General features: G+C 52.9%; 1 protein-coding gene across 2 annotated transcripts in view; it reads right to left on the bottom strand.

Moving 5' to 3' along the window:
- Positions 1-5668: 5668 nt before the first annotated feature.
- The window catches only part of Hivep3 (HIVEP zinc finger 3), a 376984-nt gene continuing 359358 nt past the window's right edge, over positions 5669-23294 (bottom strand). For both annotated transcript variants that reach the window (XM_048351026.1, XM_048351025.1), the window contains exons 6-9: positions 19370-19545; positions 13350-13436; positions 8375-9303; positions 5669-6695 (exon numbers count right to left, since the gene is read on the bottom strand). In XM_048351026.1, the coding sequence (XP_048206983.1) occupies positions 5898-6695; positions 8375-9303; positions 13350-13436; positions 19370-19545 (1990 nt within the window). In that variant the 3' untranslated portion in view covers positions 5669-5897. The remainder of the gene's footprint in view (positions 6696-8374; positions 9304-13349; positions 13437-19369; positions 19546-23294) is intronic.

A 23294-nucleotide genomic window follows, 5' to 3' on the forward strand; every position in this document is an offset into this window, starting at 1 on the left:
TGTGTGTGTGTGTGTGTGTGTGTGTGTGTGTGTGTGTGTGCGCACGTGCGCTTCCAAGGTTTGAATTCAGGACCTGGGCACTGTCTCTAAGATTGTTTTTGCTTAATGCCGGGCTAGCTCTATATCTCCTTCCGTGTAGAGATCCTGGGCCTATTTGCCCCCTCCATGTGGTCCCCTTTTGCTCTCACGCATATCCTCTGGCCAGTAGGAAGTAATGCGGGAGCGAGGGCCATGGATAAGCTCCGGACTGGGTGTGGCTGCGAGAATGCCCTCCCCACCCCCATACTCGCCAGGGAGGCCAGGTACACATGGACACCTCGGAGTCAGCTTCAGGAGCTTCCCAAAGTTTTATTCAGGGGAGGGGTTTATATAACAGTAATGACGAGGGTGGGGAGGGACTGACCAGGTGCTAACGATAGGCTGGTGAGCATGTCCATCACGGTGATGTCACGGAACTTCCCGCAGAGGGGGAGATTACAGTCCCCCAAGGACTGGTCCCCATGCCATTACGAGACGAGACGTGTGCTAGCAGAGGAGAGGTGGGGCTGGTTCCAGACCCGGGGAGAAGGTGGGAGTGGCTAGCAGCCAGCAGTCCCAGGTCTTAAAGGTATAGCCATCCCCTACAGCTTAAGGCAGGTATTTAACCACTTGAGACATGGCTCCATTTTTGGCTTTTGGGTGGTTAATCGGAGATAGGAGTCTCATAAACTTTCCGGCCTGGGCCGGCTTCAGACTCTGATCCTCAGATCTCAGCCTCCTGAGTACCTAGGATTGCAGGTGTGAGCCACCATCACCTGGCTTGCCTTACTCTTAAGAGAGTTCACAGTCTGGCCTTTTCTGCATTCCTGTCCTATAACCAAGTCCTTCCTCCGCCTCAGCCACCACCCTAGTTGCTTCCTTCCCAGCCCATGGATGCAGCAACCCTCAGCTTCATCTCTTCATTTGCAATATTCTCACTGCTATACCCACTTTGTCCATGGGCTGGCAGCACCTCATTCTGGGTGAATCTGACTTGACTGGCTGCCTCTCCCCATTCTTGTGGTCTAGATTGACCTCGCCTTTTTGGTCATACCAGTCTTAATACTCAGCCTCTTTTCTCCAATCCTCTCTCCCCAAGACTCCACAGCCCTCCAGTGATTACCCAGCAGCCCCTCCTGGGCCTTAGGCCTCTGATCTTCAGCTACCACCCTTCGCCCACCATTTATCCCAAACTCAGAGATGGCCCTGCTAGGCGAGCCCAGAATGGTGCTGGGCCAGCTTACCTTAGCACTGAACTTCTGGGGTCCTCTTGTGATGTCCCCGCTCCTGGGCCAGCGTGGGGCTCTGACTCCATGGGGGCTAGAGTGTTTTCTCCTGCGATACCATTTACACCCCTGTGACACTCCACAGCCTCCTGGGATGGAGGCTCTCAAAGGTAGACGGTGTCTCTTGCTCACTACTCTCATGGATGGTGGCGCTGCAGACACCGCATCCTGCGTGAAAGATGGCAGTGGCTGAAACCATTTGCCCAGGGGTCTGTTAGGGTCCCTGTATGCACATCTCATTTAAGCCTCAAAAATTCCCTTCCAGGTGAGGAAAAAGAGTGGTTAGGTGATCTGTCCAAGGACCCACAGCAGCTCAAGTTTCACCCTACAGTTGTGTTGAGTGGTGGCTCTCCCATTTTTCCTATCTTAATCTTCAGAATCTCTGTGTATCTGACTTTGCGATAGCTTCTAACACCTAGGGACTGAATGCAGGCACTGGTCCTATGGCAGTAGATTGTGAAGCTTGAGGAATTGTGCACTGTTGAGAATCCCAGGCTGTGTGACTATGGCCTAGTAACTTCCCCTCTCTGGGCCTGATTACACTGTAGTAAAATGAACACTTGGAATACGAATCTCCCCTTCTTCCTCAATGTGATCTTCTACAATCCTCAAGAAAAACCACAGCAAGGCAGACAAGACTTTGTTGGGACTTTCAAATTTATTCCAACGTGCTCTTTTTTTTTTTAAAAAATATCCTCAGGCTGAACACTCAGCCAGAGCTGTAATAAAGGCAATTATTATACTTGTAAAAAGCTCTCATTCACAGTACGGATGTAATTTACAACAAAGGTCACACACATCAATACTGAGCATTTTTTAAAACCTTTTGTACATGAGACTCTGTGCTTTAGACCAGCATGGATTTTTTGTTGTTGTTGAGTTTTTTTTCTTTTATCTTTTGCACTGATATACACCATACCAACATTGCAAGATGCAAGGGTAGGAACTGGAGTTTAAATAAAATTACAGGCAAAACTACCCATCCCAGGGTGGTGGCTGTACATACATATATCTACAGTACAGATTCTGGAATGTATTGCCATTTAGGAACATAGAAACTTTCTACAGACAACAGACAGAATACATACAACTTTTAGAAAAGAAAAAAAAGGCAAATTTTTATCTTACAGAGAGCATGTATCTTACAAATGCCTACACATTTTCGTTTTTTCTTCCTTTTCTTTTTCCTTGAACTCTAGATTTATAAAGTGATCCTAAGTGCCAAAGCAGGTTTGGAATGGAAGCAGCGCCTTTGGCAACTTTCTCCCAGGGAGGGGGGGTGGTGTGGGGGGGGGGGGGAACGGACACAGATCTGTCTCCAAGGAGGGAGGGCAGCTCAGCCAAGACTTTCACTTAAAAAAATGAAGATTTGTCTGGCAGAATGCTTGTGGCTCACACCTGTAATCCTAGCTACTCAGGAGGCTGAGATCTGAGGATAATGGTTTGAAGCCAGCCAGGGCAGGAAAGTCTGTGAGACTTTTATCTCCACTTAACCACCAAGAAGCCAGAAGTGGAGCTGTGGCTCAAGTGGTAGAGTGCCAGCCTTGAGCGATAAAGCTAAGGGACAGTGCTTGGGCCCTGAATTCAAACCCCAGTATCAACCCCAAAAGATTTGTCTGGAGCAAGAACTTCAACTCAGATATATTTTTTATTCCTGTTCCAATGGGTTGGGTATGGATGGAGCAGTGCCCAAGGAAACCTGGAAATGAATTCTTTTTCCTGAAGTTTTCTAATTGAGAAAGGTAGAGAGACCTCTGAGCCTGGGAGACAGACTTCTGGCAGTTTGCTGTGTTTGTCAGGACTCTGGCAGGTCCTGTGTCTGGGAGCAGGGTGCAAGCTATGATGGGGGACAAGAAAGGGTAGCGGGCTGGTACCTGGAGTGACTGTGACACTGTCCAGTACAACAGGAACCTCAAAGGCAGAGCTGGGAGAAGGGGATTGGGACCTTTAGAAGAAGGCAGGATTTGGCTCGAAGCCTCTGCAAACTGCCAACTGCCAAATGTAAGGACTGGAGCACATCTGTGCCAAGGAATGGCTATATGTCCACTGAGCTGGGGTCTACAACCATTTGTCAGTAGATTCCTATACTTCCTTGGGGAGGCAGCGGTGGCAGGGGGGTGGGGGTTTGCAGACTGGAAATGATTGAGAGTGGATTGGAGACCCAGAGGGCATGTGTGAAGTGAGCTTTTCCAAATTGGGAAGGTATGCTGTGGCTTGGGGCCTTGTGTCTTAAGACTGGGCAGAGACCTTAGCAGAGGGGAGCAGAGCTGGCTTGGTGTACCTGGGTGGACCAGCACTCTTTGGTACTCCTGTCCCTGTCATGGACAAACAGGTCTCCCTGATGGCCATGTCATCTATTACTAGGATGTCTAGGAAGGGGATCTTGGAGGTGGTGGGGGGCTAAGCCCAGGAGAGTGATATCCAGGAGAGCTAGGATGGGGTGGAGGGCTGTGGGACACCCCGAAAGTTCGGGCTAGTCCAGCAGTCTGAGGCAGGAAGATTTTGCCCTGGAAGACTCCACATGGGCTGAAGCGATGCTCTTTATCCAGCTTTCGGGCCTCAGCTTTGAAATCTCCAGTGTGTGAAGTCTATGGATTAGGAATGGAAATCACAGGGGAGAATCCTGGCCTCTGGCCTGGCTATGACTGGGACCCAGGCTCCTGCCACTTCCTGCCAGGCCCCACATGAGCTAGTCTGGTCTAGGTTGGGCTCCCAAGCTTCTCCCAGGTGGGCAGGAGACCTTAGATTGAGTCAAGCTCCTGACTAGCCTGCCTCCCCCATCACTGCCCACCCCAGCACCCAGGAGCACAGTGGACTCCCAGAGAGGCCTTAGCTGGGAGCAAGACGAGGAGCAAATGAGGTGGTCTGCTGAAGGCTGGACCAGGCTGGGGTACCTACTCTGCAGGGCCCACGCAGGGAAGAGTCTCTAAATGAGCACAAGGAGCGCAAAGGCATCTGAATCTTCCCTAAGTGACAACCTGGCTGAGCAGCCTTGTCAGCTCAGCAGCCCTTTGGGGAGCTTTCCCTTCACAGGGCCTGGGGGAGGTCCAGGAGTAGCAAGAGAGGACCCTGCTCTGGATCCAGCCTGGGCAACACACAACCACAAGTCCTGTACTTCCTCACCCTTATAAAAACCAAAGAGAACCATTTCTGGAAGGCCGGTGTGTGTGTGTGTGTGTGTGTGTGTGTGTGTAAATGACCCACCTCTCCTAGGTGGAAAAAGGAACCACAGACATCAGTACACAGCAGCGCCTGCTTCTGCATTTAATTATATAGGTTAATGTGCCAGAGGGCAAATCAACTTAGAATTGTCTGGTCATATTACTCTCCTTACAAAGTAAGTTTTTGATCCAGAACGTGGAGAAACATTCAAATGAGTTAGGGAGGCTACAAACCCTCTAGGTTAAGAATATCTGAGTAGGCTGGAGTACCAACCAAATATTATATTCTGTGTGTAGATGTGGGATACATATCTATCTGTGTACACAAATATGCTTGTGTGCCCGTGTGAGCACGCATGCATGCATGCACACACACACACAGTGTCATCCAACCAGGAAAGAAGTAGTATGACTCTTGCACTCCAGGGGCCCTGGTGAAGCAACGCTCAAACCTCAGGCTTAGCCGCTTCAGCCGTGTAGCAGCTTGAGCGTACAGAGTGGCCTGTGGATGGGGTTGGAAGAGAGAGGTGAAGGTCAGTTGTATGGGGACCAGGAGACAGAGGTCAGGTCTCTTTGCCAGCCCAGAGGGCAGGTGGAGAGGGGAAGCGAGGGGCCAGGGTTAGGGTGGCTTGCTCACCTCACATGCCAGGAAGGACTCACAGCTTAGACTACCCAGGTGCCTGGGAGGCTTAAACCAACCAACCAGAAACTATCTTCCATCTGCTCCTATTATTTTTATACATGGAAATCCTAGCAAAAGAAACGTTGGTTCTTTTTATTGCAAAGCATAAAAGAAACAGAAGGGAGATGGTAATTTGGGGGATGGGCATCTGTGTCCTTTTGCCTCATCAGTTCATTGGCCACTCTGCTGATCAGGGAGAAGTAGCCACCAGCTAGAGGGCAGGTCCAATGGCAATATATGGGAACTAGACACCTCTGTGTATAGTAATGCTTGCTTTTATTTTAATTGTATATGTTTTGAAATTTTCCTTTTTGTCTTCTTCTCCCTAAGCAAACAGTTCTGCTTTTTGCCAGCCCTTGGGTGGGAATGGCTGCTGGCTGCTGGCTATGGAGGGGACTGTAAAGAAGCTCTCACAGCCTTTCCCCAAAGGACAAATGATTCACAGCCTCAAAATCCTCATAGGTCTCTCTCTCTCTCTCTCTCTCTCTCTCTCTCTCTCTCTCTCTCTCTCTCTCTCTCTCTCTCTCTCTCAAATGTATGTGTGTGATTTGTTTTCTTTTCAAGCAACAAAAGGTCTAGAAAAAGGCACAGGTAACTGCATACATGGAAGATATAACAGATGGGGGGGGGTGAGCAGAAGCCACGTAGAAGGATGGACAGATGGGAAGGGAGCCCATGGGAGCAAGATAGCTCAAGGAAGTTGGATGGAAAACGTCTGTTGCCAAGCTCTGGAAGCGGTTGGAGAGAGGCCTAAGTGCTCAGGGGGCCTCTGTCTTCTGGCCGGGGTGGAGGTACCCTGGGCCCCCCACTACCTGGGGGCTCAGGGGAATCTTGCCTGGTCCTGGGTTCCCCAGAGAGGTTCCTCCTCCGGGCTGGGAAGCGAGTAGAGGCATCTGCCAGGCAGCCCATGGAGCTGCTGCGGTCCAGCGGTGGAGAGGCAGAGTCTGCCGGGTTGGCCAGTATGTGCGGCGACTCCAAGTGGGGACTCCAAGACTGGGCCAATCGGTGGCCCTGGGGTAGCTGTGGGGTGCAGGGGCTGTGTATGGGCATGGGCTCTGAGGGTGCCTCAGGCCTTCGGGGCTCCCAGTCAGGAGGTCTTCCAGGGCCTCTGCCTATTTTCTCCTTCTCCTTGGGGTCACCTCTGCCTTCCAGCTCTGCAGAGAGGGTGAACTTGGAGACCTTAGCCACGGGGGACACGGAGGCTGACGAGCTTCCGGTAGGGCTCCAGCGTCCTCGCTCCTGAGCCTCCCGGGACCCTGTCAGGTCACTGCCACCTCCTGAGAAGCCGCTGACCCAGGCTGTGGAGGGCCCTGGCAGCAGAGTAGGGTGGACCCCTGGGCGGGCGTGCACCATCTGGATCCCACCAATGGGAATCAAGGGGCACAGGGCACGGGACAGGTGTTGGGAGTGCAGAGGCAGGTGGCTGAAGATGTTCTCTGTCAAAGCTGGGCTGTGGCTGTGGAAGTCATGGGGGACTGAGAAGGTTCGGGAGGAGAAGGGATGAGCAGGACCAGGTGAGCAGGATGGACTTTGAGACTCAGCCTTCTGCTAGGGTCCAAAAACAAGATAAAAAAATAGAGTGTTACACACTGGCCAGGTGGAGAAGCACGGTCTAGAGGCGCCAAGGACGGACTAGCCAGAGAGAGGTGGGTCAGAACCAGACATCTTGCCTCTCTGTACATGGTGCTGTCCGATGGCCATCCAGGCCCTCTGATGACCATGAGCAAACTTTGGTCCCACAGTCTCCATGCCCCCCGCCAGAACATCTGCAGGAGGGGTTCTGTCCCTGGCCTGGCCCTTTATCTTTAATCTGCTGCCTCTCCTGTTACTAAAATGTTCTGGACCCAACTTTACCCTTATACACGAGTTCCCTCCCATCCAAGGCTCCTAACCTGCCTCTGCCAAGGCTCCCATACCAACCCTCAGGAAACATTCCTTGAAGCCCTGTGCCAGTGGCTCATCCGTGTAATCCTAGCTACTTGGAAGGCTAAAACCCACCAGGAGGATGAAGATTCCAGGCCAACCTGGGCAGAAAAATCCATCCATGAGATTGCATCTCAATGGAAAGATGCTGGGTGTGGTTGTGTGTGCCTGTCAGCTCAGCTACAGGAAGAAGACAAAAATAGGCAGAGTGCAGGACAGGGAGGTACCCCGGCAGGAAGTGAGACCCTATCTCAAAATTAACCAGTGCACAGAAGGGATGAAGGCATGGCTTGGTGGTAGAGCACCTGCCTAACAAATGCAAGGCCCTGAGTTCAAACACAAGGAGTACTACGGGGGGTAGGGGGGCAGGGAGGGGAATAAATCACCTGTAGGGTGATGTGGGATCATGACAATGGTAACAGAAGTGTCAGTGGCAGTGCTGTTAGCTAGCATTAGGCCACACATGCCAGCCATGGTGACTTTTCAGGGACAGCACGTTACCAGGGTGAGTCCTGTGTAGGGTATATCGCCAGTGAGTCTGACAGACAATGCCAGTGGGTGTTGGGGTGCCATGGTGAAGGCAGAAATGTTAGCTGTGGTATCTGGGTTCACGGTTGACAGGGAGGGCATGTCTGTGGTGCCCCTAAGGGGGTTGGGACAGTGATGTTTGAGATGGATGACTTTGGTTAAGCTCTGTCACTTGCTCAAAAAATGTAAGTGGGATGAGGATGGAATAGATAGGAATTGGATGAATAGTTCTGCCCATAGTTGAAGCTACATTACTTGTTAGGGGGTGGAGTCCCAAACTCATGAACGAAAGAGACCATGCCTGTTGCTTCAGGGGATGCAACAAAATGAAATCAGAGTCAGGTGCCACTGGCTCATGCTTATAATCCTAGCTACTCAGGAAGCTGAGACTGTAGGAGTGTGGTTCAAAGCCAGGCCGGGCAGAAAAGTCCATGGGACCCAGTCTCTAATCAACCAGCAAAACTGGAGGAGTGGTTCAAGCAGTAGAGTACCTGATGAGGAAGCAAGCTGAGCAAATGTGAGGCCCAAAGTCCAAGCCCTGGTATTGACATTAAAAAAAAAAAAAAAAGAAAGAAAGCTGGCTTAAGGCACAGGGCATGGAGCCTTGCAAGTAGAGTCCCAAGAAAGGTTTGCTAGTCGATCTATGACCACTGAGCTGGCAGAGTTCTCCAGCTCCAGAGGTACAGCTCTTGTGAGAACCTGCAGCCTCTGTCCCCCACCGATTCCCTCTGGCCCCCACCCTCCCCCAGCCCAGGAGGTACACGACAGGAACTCACCCACGTTGAGACACAGGTCTCGGGGTTTCTGCCGAGAAGCTTGTGAGGTAGGAGTGCAGGCTGGAAGAGACCCCGCAAAGCTGGCCCCAAGCCTGGGCCATGCCTGCTGGCTGAGGGGCTGCTCGGCCCAGACAGAGCCCACTTCTCTGGCAGCACTAACCGTGGTGGTGAATCAGCCTGATCTGGAGACCATCTCCTGGTGGGTGAGTATCTGGGGGTGCCTGGGTCGATGGCACCCTCGAGTCTGGGGGGCAGATGTGCTCGAAGGAAGGGGGAGCATGGAGTGGAAGAAGACAAATCCAGTCTTGGGGACCCACAAGGAGGAGGGCCCATGTCCCGTCCTGGGCCCACCGGGGGCCCAGGAGTGCTTGTAACTGAAGTCTGCAGTTCTGGCGAACATTGTTGGGGAGACGAGTCGATTTTGGTGAGGGAGTGTTTGCGAGTGAGTGGTGGGTGGCTGCCTGCTTCTTTGCTTGGGGACCATGATCTTTGAGGGGACACAGTCTTGGAGTTCGAAGCTGAGTCTGTGTCCTTTTCCACAGGGCCCAACGGGGCTAGTCCCAGCCGCGGGGGGCCTGGAGTGCTCAGGCTGGATGTGGAGCAACTGCTGGCTGTCAACTTCTCAGCTTCTGAGACTGAGCTGCCTCGGGTGGCCTCCTTATCTGAGGTGGCATTGGAGGCCGGAGGGCCCTGAGCAGGTGAGGAATCTTCCCGCAGTGTGGCAGGCAGGCCGGGTGGGGGAGCCTCTGAGGAAGGCCTGGATGACTCCTCCTCACTCTCTTCCTCCTCCTCGTCGTCCTCGTCGTCATCTTCATCCAGATCTGCGTCTGAGTCCAAGTCTGAGTCCTCCAGGTCTGAAAACTGGTGCTCCTCCACAGCCTCAGAGCCCTCTCGCCCTTCTGAGTCCTGGAACATGTCGTCACTGGTTCCTGAGGGGAGAATGCACGACATCCAAGGTCACAGTCCACCCCTGCGGGGCCGCCCTGACCTCAGACTGCTAGTTCCCCTGTCTGCCAATGAGGCAAAATGCCACAGAGATGGCAGATGACCAAGTGACACAGAAACAAAACATTTTGTAAATGATGGTGAGCAATGATTACCTTCTATCAGAAACGGGTATGTTCAATTCTGAGGGCTTTCGGGCTGTTAATCCACACAGTACCCAAGGAATTCTGGGAGGCTGGTTATGTTCTTCTCTTCATATAATAAATGAGCAAAACAGGGAAGACGAACAAACTTATCCACATAAGTTACTCATACAGCTGGGACTGAACCATAGCAGGTAAGGCAGCCTTCTTAGGTCCAGTGCTGGTGTCTTATGCCTTGTAATCCTAGCTACTCAAGAGGCTGAGCTCTGAGGATTGCAGTTCAAAGTCATCCTGGGCAGAGAAATCTATGAGATTCCTTTATTCAATTGACTAACAAAGGCCAGAGTGAAGGTATGGCTTGAATGGTAGAGTGCCAACTTTGAGCAAAAAAGTCACACATGAGCATGAGGTTCTGAGTTCAAGCCCTAGAAAGACAGCTTTTTTTTTTTTTAACCAATAGCTCATGTTGTGAGCCAGCTAGGACGTCGATGTCTTGCTGTGCCTCAGTCTCCCTTTTTGTCAAATGAATGAGAGTCATCACTCTTATGGTTAGGAGGAGAGAATGCAGGTCTGGCACATACTAAGGGCTCAAATAATTATAGTTGCTATGAATTCATTAAGGCTGACTCCTATTGTTCTGGGACAGAGCAGGCTGGCCAGTCCTGCAGACATTACTGTGGTCAGTCTAAACACACGGCTGCCATGGTGACCAAGCTGCCTCTGGCTGGTACAACAGCATTTGGCAGGTAGCAGAGTCTAGCCTCTGCGGGTGGCATGGCAAAGCTGGCCTTAGGCTACAGGGCAGGGTGCCACCCTTGTTGTACTCTTACCCTGAGGAGTTTTTTAAAAGCCTGGGCTACTCCCAGTCAGGAGGGCACAGCTCTGAGATGCCAGCTTTCTGGTCTGGCATTTTATGGGGTGGCTTCCAGCAGCTAGGTCACCTTTGCCAGTCTACTTAGGTCATCTCTGAAATGGGTATCACTTTGGATGTTGGGGAGGATCTGCTAATGTCTGGCCCACTTGGCAGGCTCTGAAGGGTTCGGCTAGCACATCGTGAGGTTGCTGGGATCTCATGCGTCATGAGATGCCTGTAGACCGTGGGCTGGTGACAGGTGGGCAGAGCCATCCATTAGCTCCATCAAGGATACACTCCAGCACTGTAGGCACTGCAGAGCAGCACCGACCGCCAGACCCACGCATCTGGTGTACCCAAGCCTCCCCATCACATCCAGCGGCCTGGGGCCCAGCATCAGTACTTGCTTAGAATAATCCATGCAACAGGAAGATGTCTAAAATGGTCAAAAAGCTATGGGGTGGAGCAGGGACTGTGGGCAAAGGGAGAGGGCCACAAGGCCCAGGGCAGGGTCTCCTAGCGGCTGGGGGCAGAAGCACAAGGGACAAAGTTTTGTAATCTGGACACAGGTATTTAATCCCTTGGCCTGGGACTTTGGCTGAAGTCTTCCTGTTGTAGCCCTGAGAAGTCACCTAACCCTGTCCTCACTCACATATGGTAAAACCCTAGTACAGAGAAGGATGGAGGGCACACCCAAGATCGTCCAGCAATCCCTTCCCCAAGTCAGAACTAAGCTTCATGGACAGTTACACGGACAGCTTAAACACCATTTTTATGATTCTTGAAACAGAAATGCGTCTGGGTTTGAATCCCTTCTCCTAGTGCTCACTCCCTTTTGCTCTCAGCTTCACTTCTCTTTAAATTGGGAGCAGTAGTAGGCCATGGCTATCATCATCTCCAACCTCCCCTTCCCCACCCTGCCCAGCAACTCCCCCACCCCCCGGCAGGGAGCTGTGGGTGGCAGGGAGCATCTTACAGATGAGAGTTGGGGAAGAACAGTGGGACCAGCACCACCTGATATTCACGAGCCATTAACATCCCTCTTTTACCCATGAGAAAGCTGAATCCTGTTGGTGGGAGTGGTGTGTCCTGGACATGCAGTGTAGGAATGAGATGCCAAGGGTCCCCAGCCCAGGGCATGCTTTACCGGATCCTTTTACCTCCCTCCTCACATTCCAAGATCCCTGCAGGGCTCTAAAGGATTCCCTGCCTAGTTGGCCATCTCTCCTTCCTATGCCCCACATAGAGCTTCCAGGCCATCGCTGAGATCAAGGCCAATGCTCAAGAAGCCAACTGGCTGCTACAAACTCAGGGACCTGGAACCACACTGGAGAGCCACAGAAGGAAGCCTGGCTAGCTGCCATTTCTAGGACTTGCCACATGGTGGCACTGGCGTGCAACCTCCTCTCTGCCCTGGGTGGGACTGGTGGGGTGTGCATGTAGGAGGGTGTCTTGGCTCTCTCCTCCAACTCCCCTAGGTCTTGATGTCACTCCCTGAGTCTGCCTTAATGGGAAGTGTCAACTCCATCCTTCTAGTCTTTTAGGCCATAAATCTCAGATCATCCTTGGCTCCTTTCCCACTCATCCCTTCTCCCCTCTATGATGTGACAGCAGGGTCCGTGGGTACTGCCTCAGAATGTACCTAGAATCTGACCATTTCTCACCTGCATTGTGCCCACTCGGTCTGCATCCACAAACATGTGCTTGACCTGGACTACTGTCTCCTTGCGCCCCCTGCAGGCTGTGCATGGCAGAGTCCTAGACGGCATCGGGTGTTACCTGTGCTGTCTGCCTCATGCTTGTGGACAGACAAGTCTGCCCTTATCCCTCACAGTCTCAGCTCAGGAGTCACTTTCCTCTTCTTGAAACAGGGCAACTTATTATGTAACAGGGTCTTTAAGTGGCCTGATGTGCTCATGCCTGTAATCCTAGCTACTCAGGAGGCTGAGATCTGGTGATTGTGGTTCAAAGCCAGGCCAGGCAGGAAAAGTCCATGAGCCTCTTATCTCCAATTAACCACCAGAAAACTAGAAGTGGTGCTGTGGCTCAAGTGGTAGAGCGCTAGCCTTGAGGTGAAGAGCTCAGGGGCAGCATTCACATCCAGAGTTCAAGCCCCATGACTGACAAAAAGAAAAGGCCTGATGTTCATTTTTTACAAGTATGGCAACCCCTACATTATGGTTTGGGGAGGAGTCATTATATTGTATTCTGTTCTATAAAAGTGACTTGATGGGCATCATAGTTCATGCCTGTAATCCCAGCACTCAGCATTTAACTCTTGTATTAGACTGAAAATACACTCCTAATTATAAAAAAACAAACAAACCAGAAATAGAGTAATGTATGTGTGCTCTCTCTCTCTCTCTCTCTCTCTCTCTCTCTCTCACACACACACACACACACGCATGCACACACGTATACATTTTTGGTCACACTCTAAGTCTAGAGTCTGATTTCAGAGAATTCCTGGCCCAAGGTGTGCCACTGCTGGAGGGACTGTTCACCACGGTCCCTCTAGTTTCTCCCACGGGGTGCTGGGGATGAGCAGTGCCCAGCCAGACACCTCAGTTTCCCCCACAGCTTGCCTGCTTTGGGACTGGCTCTAATCTGCCTCTTGTGCTCGGATGGGGCTGTGGGATGTGGTGTTGGCTTTCTTGGAACTCTCCCACCTCCCAAGTCCTGTGTGTGAGGCCCATGCCAGAGCAGGTGACCCACAGAGTCTGACACACAGTGGGCACTGCGTGTTGGCTGTAATTACTCATGGGTTCCTAGCATACATTCTCTGAGCGCCTGTGGGGCACCTGTGCTGCTCTGGCCTGGTAGGCTGTGGTGCCCAACAGCCATTGGGCAAAGCACAGGGTGTGTGTGTGGGGACACATTCTGGGAGTTTAACCTTTGTCTCCCAGTGGTTGGGAAAGCTGGAGGCAAGAAAGAAAGAGGATGAGGGGAAAGGCAGAGGTTGGTAGCCTAGTAACTGAGGAGGAATGGAGGGGAAAGGGATGAAGGCAGAGAGAGGAGGCCCGCGGTGTCTTACCTTCTTCGGCTTCCAGCTCCTCCAGCACCCCTGTCTCTTGGCACTTTTTGCTGTGGGCTTTCGACTTCATGTGCTTAGTCAGATTCCCTGGAAAGGGATAAGAACAGACTCAGGCTCAGTTACAGAGCTGAGGGCTGGGAAGGTGAGAGCTCACGGCGGCAGCACTGGGCTGGCAGGCCATGACTTTGCAGACCAGCCAAGGCCCTGCCAACTGCAGGGGCTGGGCAGGGGCCAGGTGCTCCTCTATCCCAGTGAGTAGGCCAGGACTTGCAGGCAGAGTGAGGTCCACAGAGGAATGCGGGAGCTGGGGTGGAGAGGGTGGGGGGCCGCGAGGGGACAGAAGTTATGACAAGGACATGAGATGCTGGTTAAAAAGCAAACAAAACCAAAAAACCAACTATTTCCTGATTTAAGCCTGGGCCCAGGTACTAGTGACATGACTCCAGTAGGATTATGGGTCATGTCAAGTGCTGGGGTGACATGAGGCTCTCACCAACCAATATGGCAGGTGGGGAGACTAACTGAACCTCTGGCTGAGGCTGTTTCTTTTGCGGGAGCGAATTCAGGGCCTGGGCACTGTCCCTTAGTTTTTTTGGTTCAAGTTTGGCTCTCAACTATGTGAGCCAAGCCTCTGCTTCTGTCCTTTTTAGTAGTTAATTGGAGATAAGAGTTTCACAGACTTTCCTGGCCAGGCTGGTTTTGAACCAGGATCCTCAGATCTCAGCCTCCTGAGTAGCTAGGATTACAGATATGAGCCACTGGTGCCCAGCTAAGGCCACTTCTGAGTAGCCTATAGAGCTGAACCTTAGGGTCTAGAAGAACCAGGACAGACTTACTCATAGGAATGAAGAAATGGAAAGAAACTCTGTTGGTCACACATGGGAGCCAAAGGCTGAGGCTCAAGCCCACCTTCCTCAGAGAGGTGCCCTTCCTGGGTCCAAGTTTTCCCAGGCCAGTGTGCAGGACAGATACAGGCCCAGAGTAGTTTGGGAAAGGCCTGGACGCACACTCTTCCTCGCACCATATCTACAAAGCCCTCAAGAAAGATTTCCTCCAGCCATAGTTGTAGGTGTAGCCCACAGACCTGGAGCAGGGGCCACAGCTCTGTGGGAACAGACAACAGAAACAACACCAATCTCCTCCACAGGTGTGGTATTTCACAGGCCACATCACTCTGTGCAAGGCAGTGCTTTAGGAGGAAAGGCCAAGATCCACAATCTGCCCAGGAAGAAAACTCAGAATCCTCCTTCGGGGCCCAGTAGTGGCTCCTAAACTGAGTTCTGAAGACTATTGTCTTTCCATACGGCCAGTCACACAATAAGCCATAAGTTCCCTGATTCATAAGTTCCTCATGACTGCTACTAATTGAAAGGTTTGAATGGATGAATGGAGGAGGGAGGAATGGAAAGAAGAAAAGGCCCCTGGAATGGATGTATAGACAGATTAGTATATGGAAGAGTAAGTGAATAGGGGAAATATGAAGTGAAAGAAGAACAGGAAGAAGATCAATGGCACTAGATAAGTAGAAAAGCAGATGAACAGACACACATGGTAGATGAATAGGTAAGAAAGTAAGTGGAGGGAAAGATGGAAACTAGGTTAGTAGAAATTGAGGAAGGGGAGCTGAATGAGTAGAATAGCTGGATGAATGGATGCCCTCACATATAAATGCAAGGGAGGCAAGACAAGAGGACAACACAATGAGAGGCTGCAGGGGAGGATGGGTAAGTGGGAGGACAAGTGGAGACCAGGAGAGGGACAGGCAGAATGAGAGAATCAACAGGGAGAGAAATGACTGGGAAGATGGCTATATGAGAGGCAGAAGGAGTGGATGATGGAGGAGGAGGGATAGTAGGCGGGTGAGCAGAGGCGGAGCCCATGGCTGTACCACGGGGTGCTTCTTCCATCATTTTGACAATAATTTGGGATTCTGCTGAGAGACTGAGGGGGGGTGCATAAGCTGGGATTTCCCTGGCGGTGAGGACGAGGGAAGAGCTATCTCCTTTCCTCTCTCCCAAGCTCCTAGTCTATGACTCTGTCCTCAGCTTGGGCTTCCTCCTGCAACTGGACAGAAACCTGCTGCTTTTATCCTGGTCAGAGGGGTGGTCCCTTTTTCACACGGGTGGACCTCCATCCTCATTATTTTGAGCAGGCAAAGCCTCAGCAAGCACAGCCAAGAGAGTGTGTGTATGTGTGTGTGTGGGGGGGGGAGGACGGACAGCTGGGGTCTTCTCGACACCTGGGGTCTTCTGTGGAGCAGGGAATGGAAGAGGCTCTGGGCTACCCTAGGCCACAGGGGACATGTACACGGATCCTTCTGGTGGTTGCTTCATTTGCTATGCATTTTACCTGGGTCTCCATTCAACCAAACTACATACATACAGAGGGCTTATGGTAGTGCTGAGGGGAAATGCCATTATGGAAGAAAGAATTGGGGAAATCTTGTAGCATGTTATTCCTCCCCCTCTAGACAGGGTCACATGTTCTCTTCTGCCTTAATTCTGGGCCCAGGGGCTGACAACTCTATTGGACAAGTTCCCTAACAGTCCTGGATACTGGTCGGCATCCTGTTACCCATCAGGGCAAACCATGGAGCCCAGGACCACCATTTAGGCCCAGGTTTCAGGACCTCAAGGCCTGATTCCTTCAAGTGATGGAAACATGAAGCAAGATGGATCAGGGGCCCCTGGGGGGCTCGAGTGTAATCTGGGCTCTGCCACCACCAGCTGGGCACTTGTGAACACGTTTCTTACCCTCCCAAGTCCCAGTTTCCAGACATATAAATCATACTCACCTTATGGGGACAGGGGGAAGATATGAAGATATGAACATGTGTGGTAGCAGTGGGTGGCTGGCACCGAGTGCACCCTCCCCCCAGACCCTGTGAGAATCACTCTCGGGACTCAAGGGGCTCTGCCACACGTGGCATTCTGTGCTGGTATGGAGAAGAGAGATGCCCACATGATGGCCGTGAAGGGCTGGCTTCACTTTTTAGCTTGGACCTCAGGGGCTCTCAGAAGAAGGCAGGAAGGAGCCTCCTCCTGAAGGTCTGCCCCTTCTCTGAACGACCCGCTGGGGGCAGTGGAAGGAGGCAAAGTTGGAGGTGACTTTGCATGTCAGAGTATCATGAGTAAACGCCAGGCAAACCGCCCTGAGTGGGGCCTGGCTCTCTCCAAGTTTCCTCTCCCCAGCTCCTCTGCCCCTGAAGGCTAGGAGAAGCATAGCACATTGCCACAGGCATAACCCGGCCACTTACCAAGCAGAGCCCTCTGCTTCTCTCCATCACCCCTGCCCCTCCCTGAGAGCCAGGCAGCCCTGAAATGGGGGAAGAGAGGCCAGTGGATGAAAGTGACTCTGAAAGAAGGTGGATGCTGCCAAGAGTGCTAGTCAAAGACCCTGTCTCCTCCAGTGTCCTCACAGCACCCCTCCCCCATACCTGCTCCCCCTCCCCAGCCTGATGGATGTGTCTGCTCACAGATGCCATCTCTGTCCTTCAAGGTGATTACACAAGGGCCTGTACATAGCACAGCCACCCTGGGAACTCTCTGCTGAGAGGAAAAGGACCTTCCACGAGCTGGCTGCCCAATGTCCTCCACCCCCACCCAATACCCATGGAGAACTTCCTCAGGTAGCTCCTGGAGCCTGGATTGCCACCTCCACATCTGACAGAGACAAGACACAGACAAGCAGACAGAGACAGACAGAAAGGGTCCCAGGTCCAACCAGGCTCAGCCTCAGAGCTCACTCACACAGCCTGGCCCAGGCCAGAACTGAAAAGTGAGAGGAGAAATAGGGGGAGATGACCTGGAGGATGGGCAGACAGCCCTTGGGAGGAGAGGAGGGGGCTTGTGTTATCAGAGCTGGTGGCTGCAATAAAACACAGCCCCAGGGAGACCCAGGGCTCCAGGTCCTGCCCCCACTTCCACCAGAGGGGATTCTCTCTGCTTCCATCTGCTACCACCCAAGAGCCCCTTAGTGCTGGGTACAGAACAGATTCCACCTGTTCACCTGTTCTTCTAGCAGGCTCGGGCAGCACAGGAGGATGAAGTCGGTGTGCTCCTGATCACTGGCCGAGAGTAGAGCTCCTCTTTCTTCAGTAGACCACCCCCCACTTCTTGGAAATGCAGACCCCCCCCTTCTCCCCAAGCCCCTCTGTGCTCAGATCCTATACTCTGGATCCTCTCAGCTCCATGGTGACTCAGAGAGACGGAAACCCTGAGTAGGGACTGAGCTAGCAGTTGGGTGTGGCTTCCAAGAAAGGCATCCTGGGACAGTGGGGGCTCCTGAGAACCACAGGCTGCTCTCTGCCTTGGCAGAGGAACTGAGTTGGCAGAGGGACTGGCTGTGATCTCAGCAGGGGAAGGGCTTTCCTCTGCCACGGAGCCACCAGGTTCCTTGGGGTTCCTCAGCGGGGTCCCCTGGCCACCCACTGGAGCAGCACTTGTGACCTACTCAGAGGTCACCACCTGGCGGCGTTGTACTACCTCTGAAGAGGAAGATAAGGATGGGGGTGCCCTTGGGGCAGGGGCTCCCCATGCCACAGCTACTTCTGGCTTCTGGTTTCTTCACCTTCAGGAGGCTTGGACGAGAAACTTTCCACATGCAGAACCGAAGACTGTGTTATTGAAGCAGCCCCTTTTCTCTCTTCCCCAAAACCTCACCAGGCTAAGAGGGCTCCGGACCTGCCTGCCCTCTGGCACAGTGAGAGAGAAGAGGATCAGGGAAAAGAGGTGGATGAGGGGACAACCCCAAACCTTGGTGGGGAAATGTAAGCTCAGCTTGAAGATGATGGCAAGAAGACACAGTACAGTGGTCACCCAACGGGGTCAGGAGATCAGAAAGAGGCACGTGGCCAGAGAAGAGGCCGCTGAGCCAGAGAGAGAGAGAGAGAAAGAGAGAGAGAGAGAGAGAGAGAGAGAGAGAGAGAGAGAGAGAAAGTGTACCCTGGCCTGGTACTGAAAGAGCAGAGGCACCCTTGGGTGGCTCCAAGGCTCCCACCTTGGGTAGGAGCTCCATGGCCCCCTCCCCCTTTTTGTGGCTACTCAGCCTGTCTCACTGGGAACAGCTCCACCAACAGAAAGGAAGGACAAAAAAAAAAATCAGAAAAGAGAAAGCATAGTGTGCTGTACCATTCTGTCCCCTGAGGAACCACCTGACTCCGGTGTGGCTCTCATGGAGTCACCGAACTTGTTCACAGAAAGCGGCCCCCTCATGTGTCCGAACCCTGATCCAGGAATATGCAAAGCGCAAAAGAGGCTGAACCCACCAAAGCCACCAAGACCCTGGCCTCCTTCAGAAGCACCCCGTTCTGCCCAGCTCCCAAGTACAGTGAATGAGCTCAGTTAGAACCTCCCTATAGGGCCTGCTGGGAAAGACACCACCCAGAGCATCTGGGGCCTCACTCCTTTGTCCCACCATGCACCTGGGAGGCTGCAGGTCTGGCCACCATCATCTGTGATGATACAAGTTCTCAACAGCACGTCTCTCCTCTCACAGGTGACTGCAGAGCCTGTCCTGACCCTGATGTGGGTGTGACCGGGACTGGAAGAGCACCTTGCTATTCTCGATCTGGAGAGAGCATGGCTGGGCCTTGTGTTTTGAAGCCGTAGAGAAGCGAGGAGGGTGGAGGCAGAGGGCAGCTCTAGCATGAGGCATGCGACCCTGTTAAGTGACTCTGAGTGGAATGGATCGCTCAATGTTACAGTGTGGATGTTGGAGGCCATTAGGTCAGTGGATAAACGGCTCTGGGGACATGCAAAAGGAAGGGATGATGAGATAAATAGAAGCACCAAGAACTGTGGGCCGGTGCCACCAGGAGAGGACCAGGCAGGAAGCTGCAGGTGTGGGGAGGGCTGGGGCAGCCCCTGGATACTACGGCCCAGCCCTGAACTGCTGGGCTCTGCCACAGGCGCCAGGATATGGGTGTGCGCCAGGTCCCAGTTAAAAGAGGTGTGTGAGCCGGGGCTCCCGGAGGAGAGCGCTCTGCGGGCTGGGCGGTGCCCCAGCTGACTGTCTCTTACCTTTGGTTTTAAAAGCAAAGTGACAGTGCTTGCACACATAGGGCCGGACGTCAGTGTGGGTGCGGATGTGTTTCTTCAGCATGCTGGGCTTCTTGCAGCGAATTCCACACTCCTCACAAACATATTTCCCTCGGCCACGGCCTCGCACATAAACATACTCTTCGTTTGATTTGTACCTATGAGCAACAGGTGTCATGTAAAGGAAAAACAAAACAAAACAAAAAAAGGGGGGAAAGAGGCAGCTTCTTCTCACTGGGAAGATGCGCACACTTCCTAGCTGTCTCCAGACTGGGAGAGGAGGATGCAGAAGCAGAAAGGGCCCTGATAGGGTAAGTGGCCCCAGGGATTCATTGGGAACCCCTGCATCCCGGCCCTTGCATAGCTGGGGCCGCACCTTCCTTCCTTCCCAGCACTCTAGATGCTGGCGCCTCCTCCAGAGGAGCAAAGCCATAGCTTCCCAGATGGTCTCCATTCCACAGCCCGCCCTGGCCAGGGCCACGAGGAACAGCCACTGCGGGCCACCAGAGTCACAGAGTGAAAATGACTTGAAATAATAGCCCTAGCAGCTGCCATTCACCAAGTACACATGCCGACCTGGGGTACGTATGTACTTCACCTGAACAAAACCGCTACCACCTCGCAAGAACTTGTACAAGCCTGAGACTCAGAGAGGTTGAGAGATAGTTACACATGAACCCACAGCCAGAAAGGAATAGAACTTGGAACGGAACCATCCTGCCCTGAGCCTGTTTATCTCTGACAAGGAGCAACAAATGCAAAGGCAGCCTGCACGGAGGCTAGCCAGTCTTGAGAGGGAGGTAGGAGGTGCTGTGTAGCCATTATTCTCCAGGGGTCTTGCTAGCTTTCTCAACTCATCTCTGCCAAGCTGGAGGCTGTGGGGGAACACACATTCTCAGGTGGACCAGGCAGCGGCACCCGCTATCAAGGCCTCATGAGGACCCCAGACCCTGCCTTGGAATGAACTGCTCCTACAAGTGCCACAGGCTCCTCTGGGTGCCATAAGCCATGGGTCTACCTGCAGCCAAGGTGCACGGATGTGAACCACAGGCCAGAGGGAGGCCTGGCCAGTCCAGAAGAAAACATTGGTCATCAGACTCTGAGGCCAACCGAGGCCAGGGCAAGAGCTGGGCAGATGCAGGAGGGTGGCCAGAGGTGACAGTGGCAAGGACTCCAGCCTGCTGGCAGGATGGCAGCTCAAGGCCCAGTGAGGTCACAAGGGTGGGTGCAGAAAAGGGGTTCTTGGAGAGGGAGTACAGGCAGCAGTGCCTCACGTCACCTAATCCCACATCCCACAGCCACAACTGCAATCACAAGCCCCTCCCCCTCAGCCACACACTTGCTCTCACCGTCAGATGCTCACAAACCCTCAAGCCTGCAGTCAGTCACACAAACACACACCCGTACACCACTTAGACCCACTCACACACAAACACTCCACGCTGTCATCTACTCACACACCTCAAACCACACACCTGACCTTCACCCCGTTACATTCTCATCCCATCCTCACATATTTTCTCACCCACACCCCTCCCACACTCATAAACACATTCTAATCATGTCACCCCCACACCTCTACAATCCAGCCCACAAGCACACACTTCATACGTATTCAGTCATACTCCAATTCCCACACTCAAACACCTGCCATCACACTCCTCATACACACCTGCTCCCCCACATCACCCTCTGTCACAATCTAACATAACTCACATACCATCGAAAGTGTCCTGTCTTCACCTTTACACACCCTGACCCACCTGTATTGAATGGGCACTGACCTCAGATGGCTTTGGGCAACTTTATGCCTGACCGAAGGCAGGCGCCATCTTCTGTTCAAGCAGAAAAACTGCAGGCCCAGGGGGCAGGGCAATGGGAGAAATGGCTGACAAGAGCTTTACAGTCAGCCTCTTGGGCCCAATTCCTGCCTCCCTCTATGACCTAGTACACAGCCTTCAGGGAAGGTAGACTGAGGCAGGTACCTTTTCCAGGCTGGAAGAAGACAGTAAAAATGGCTCTTATTGGAGGTTCCAATGTCACCTGTAAACCTCTCTGCGGCCCTATTTGGTGGGTCTATGACATTCTTCTCTCCAGCTACCAAGTGCCACCTTATCCTGAGATATCACCCCAGTGTACCGTACCCCACACAGGCCACAGCCATGCTGACCTTGGATGTAGACTTAGCTCTGCTCAGCCAGCCTCCAGGCCCTATGTCCATCTCCCTGCCCTCAAAACTCTTCACTCCACTCGGCACCAAACTTAACCCACACAGGGTCTTTTGGGGGGCAGGAGGGAGGTATCTCTGATCTCTCAGGGGTGGTACCTCGATGGGGCATACACAGAACCATGCATAGCTCTTGTCCCTACTACAGAAGGTGGAAGTCGTGCACCAACTCTGGGAGCACAGAGATCTCTGTGTTGGAAATGGCTGTAGCAGGGGTGGGGGGTCAGGCAGAAGGTGTGTGTAGGGAGGGATTCCCATTAGGGACACCAGGAGAAATGGCAGGAGCATTAAACAGCTTGGAATGTGACAGGTAAGAACAGCCAGGGCCAAGTGGGTCAGGTTAGCTCACCATGAATGCCACCTTGAGTTTGGACTTGCTCCAGGGTGTCTTACAAGCAACCCCAAATTTCCCAGGGTAGACACCCCTTGGTGCTGTGAGGCCCAGCCCATGTCCCAGGATACAGACTCAGAGGCCTTCTGGTGTGGCCTTCACATTCCACAGGCCTTGGGGGCCATGGGGATAGTTCAAGTTGATTCACCTTGGCTCCCTCATGAGGCCAGGGTGTGAGGGAGGTGATAGGGACCCTCCTTTTAGCTTCTGAGTGTGAGATGCAGGTGAGAAGAGTGTGAAATCATGTCTAGCACACTGCTGGGGACCCATGGGATGTAGAACTATTCTGCAGATTTGTCAGGAGGAAGCCGAGTGTGTAAGAGGGCAAAAAGCTAGCTGAGTATGAACAGTGCTGCAGGCAGAGACCCCAGAGGAAGCAGAAGGGAGCCCCAGACTTGTCCCAAACAGATGGAGAGCAGCTTCCTCCGGCACATGCCTTGGGACTGTGTGACTTGGCTAAGTAAGCACCTATGAGACTCTGTGACCATCAGCTCCTCTGCCCATAGCACGTCCTCTGGGACCCTGTCATAGTCATGTGGCTGTCAGGCCAGCAGCCTGGGCACTATCCTGGGTCCCACACTTCTCTTCCTTCCCCACATATAAGTCCGTCACAGCTGCCAACACTCCATCTAACACTGGTTCTGAATGCCACCCATCTTGGCCCCTGGGCCCAGACCACTATCCCTTCTCCTGTGCCACAGATTCCATTCCTGGCAAAACAGCCTGTGGTGGTGGGGTTCTGTGAGATGTGGCCCCAGACACCTCCCCCACTCTAAAGTCCCCATTCATGGTCCTCCTCACTGTCCTCAGAGCAAGTCCACCTCCTCCACTGGGCCAACAGGCCCAGGCATCATGTGGTCCTGGCTACTGCTCTAGCTTATCCTCCCTGTTCTCATGGACCCTTCTGCTCTTGAGCTCCATTCTAGCCATGCTAGCCATCCCTGACTTCTAGGCTAACAGCCCACAAACAGCCAGCACAGGTCTGCTCAGCCACTCTATGACTTCAGGACTCTGCCAAGTGCAGTCTCCCATTCTTCCCAGCTACTGCATTCTCTGCTGCATCCCCAGGCTAGTACGCTACCTGGGAGCTAGCAAGTGCTCCATCAACAAGCTGCACATTGGAAAGCCAACCATGGACTTCTCTGCCAAGTCTCCCTGCCCCACTGCCTTGCCTGTTTTCTGTTGTACTGACAAGCAGAGCCATCCGCCAGTCCAGCTGCTCCCATTCTCTGGATGGGAAGGGACATCCTGAATGAGTAGGGCCACGCAGCAGGGTCTCTATCCTTAGG

The sequence above is a fragment of the Perognathus longimembris genome, chromosome 7, assembly GCF_023159225.1.
Source record: "Perognathus longimembris pacificus isolate PPM17 chromosome 7, ASM2315922v1, whole genome shotgun sequence".
Taxonomy (NCBI): Eukaryota; Metazoa; Chordata; class Mammalia; order Rodentia; family Heteromyidae; genus Perognathus; species Perognathus longimembris.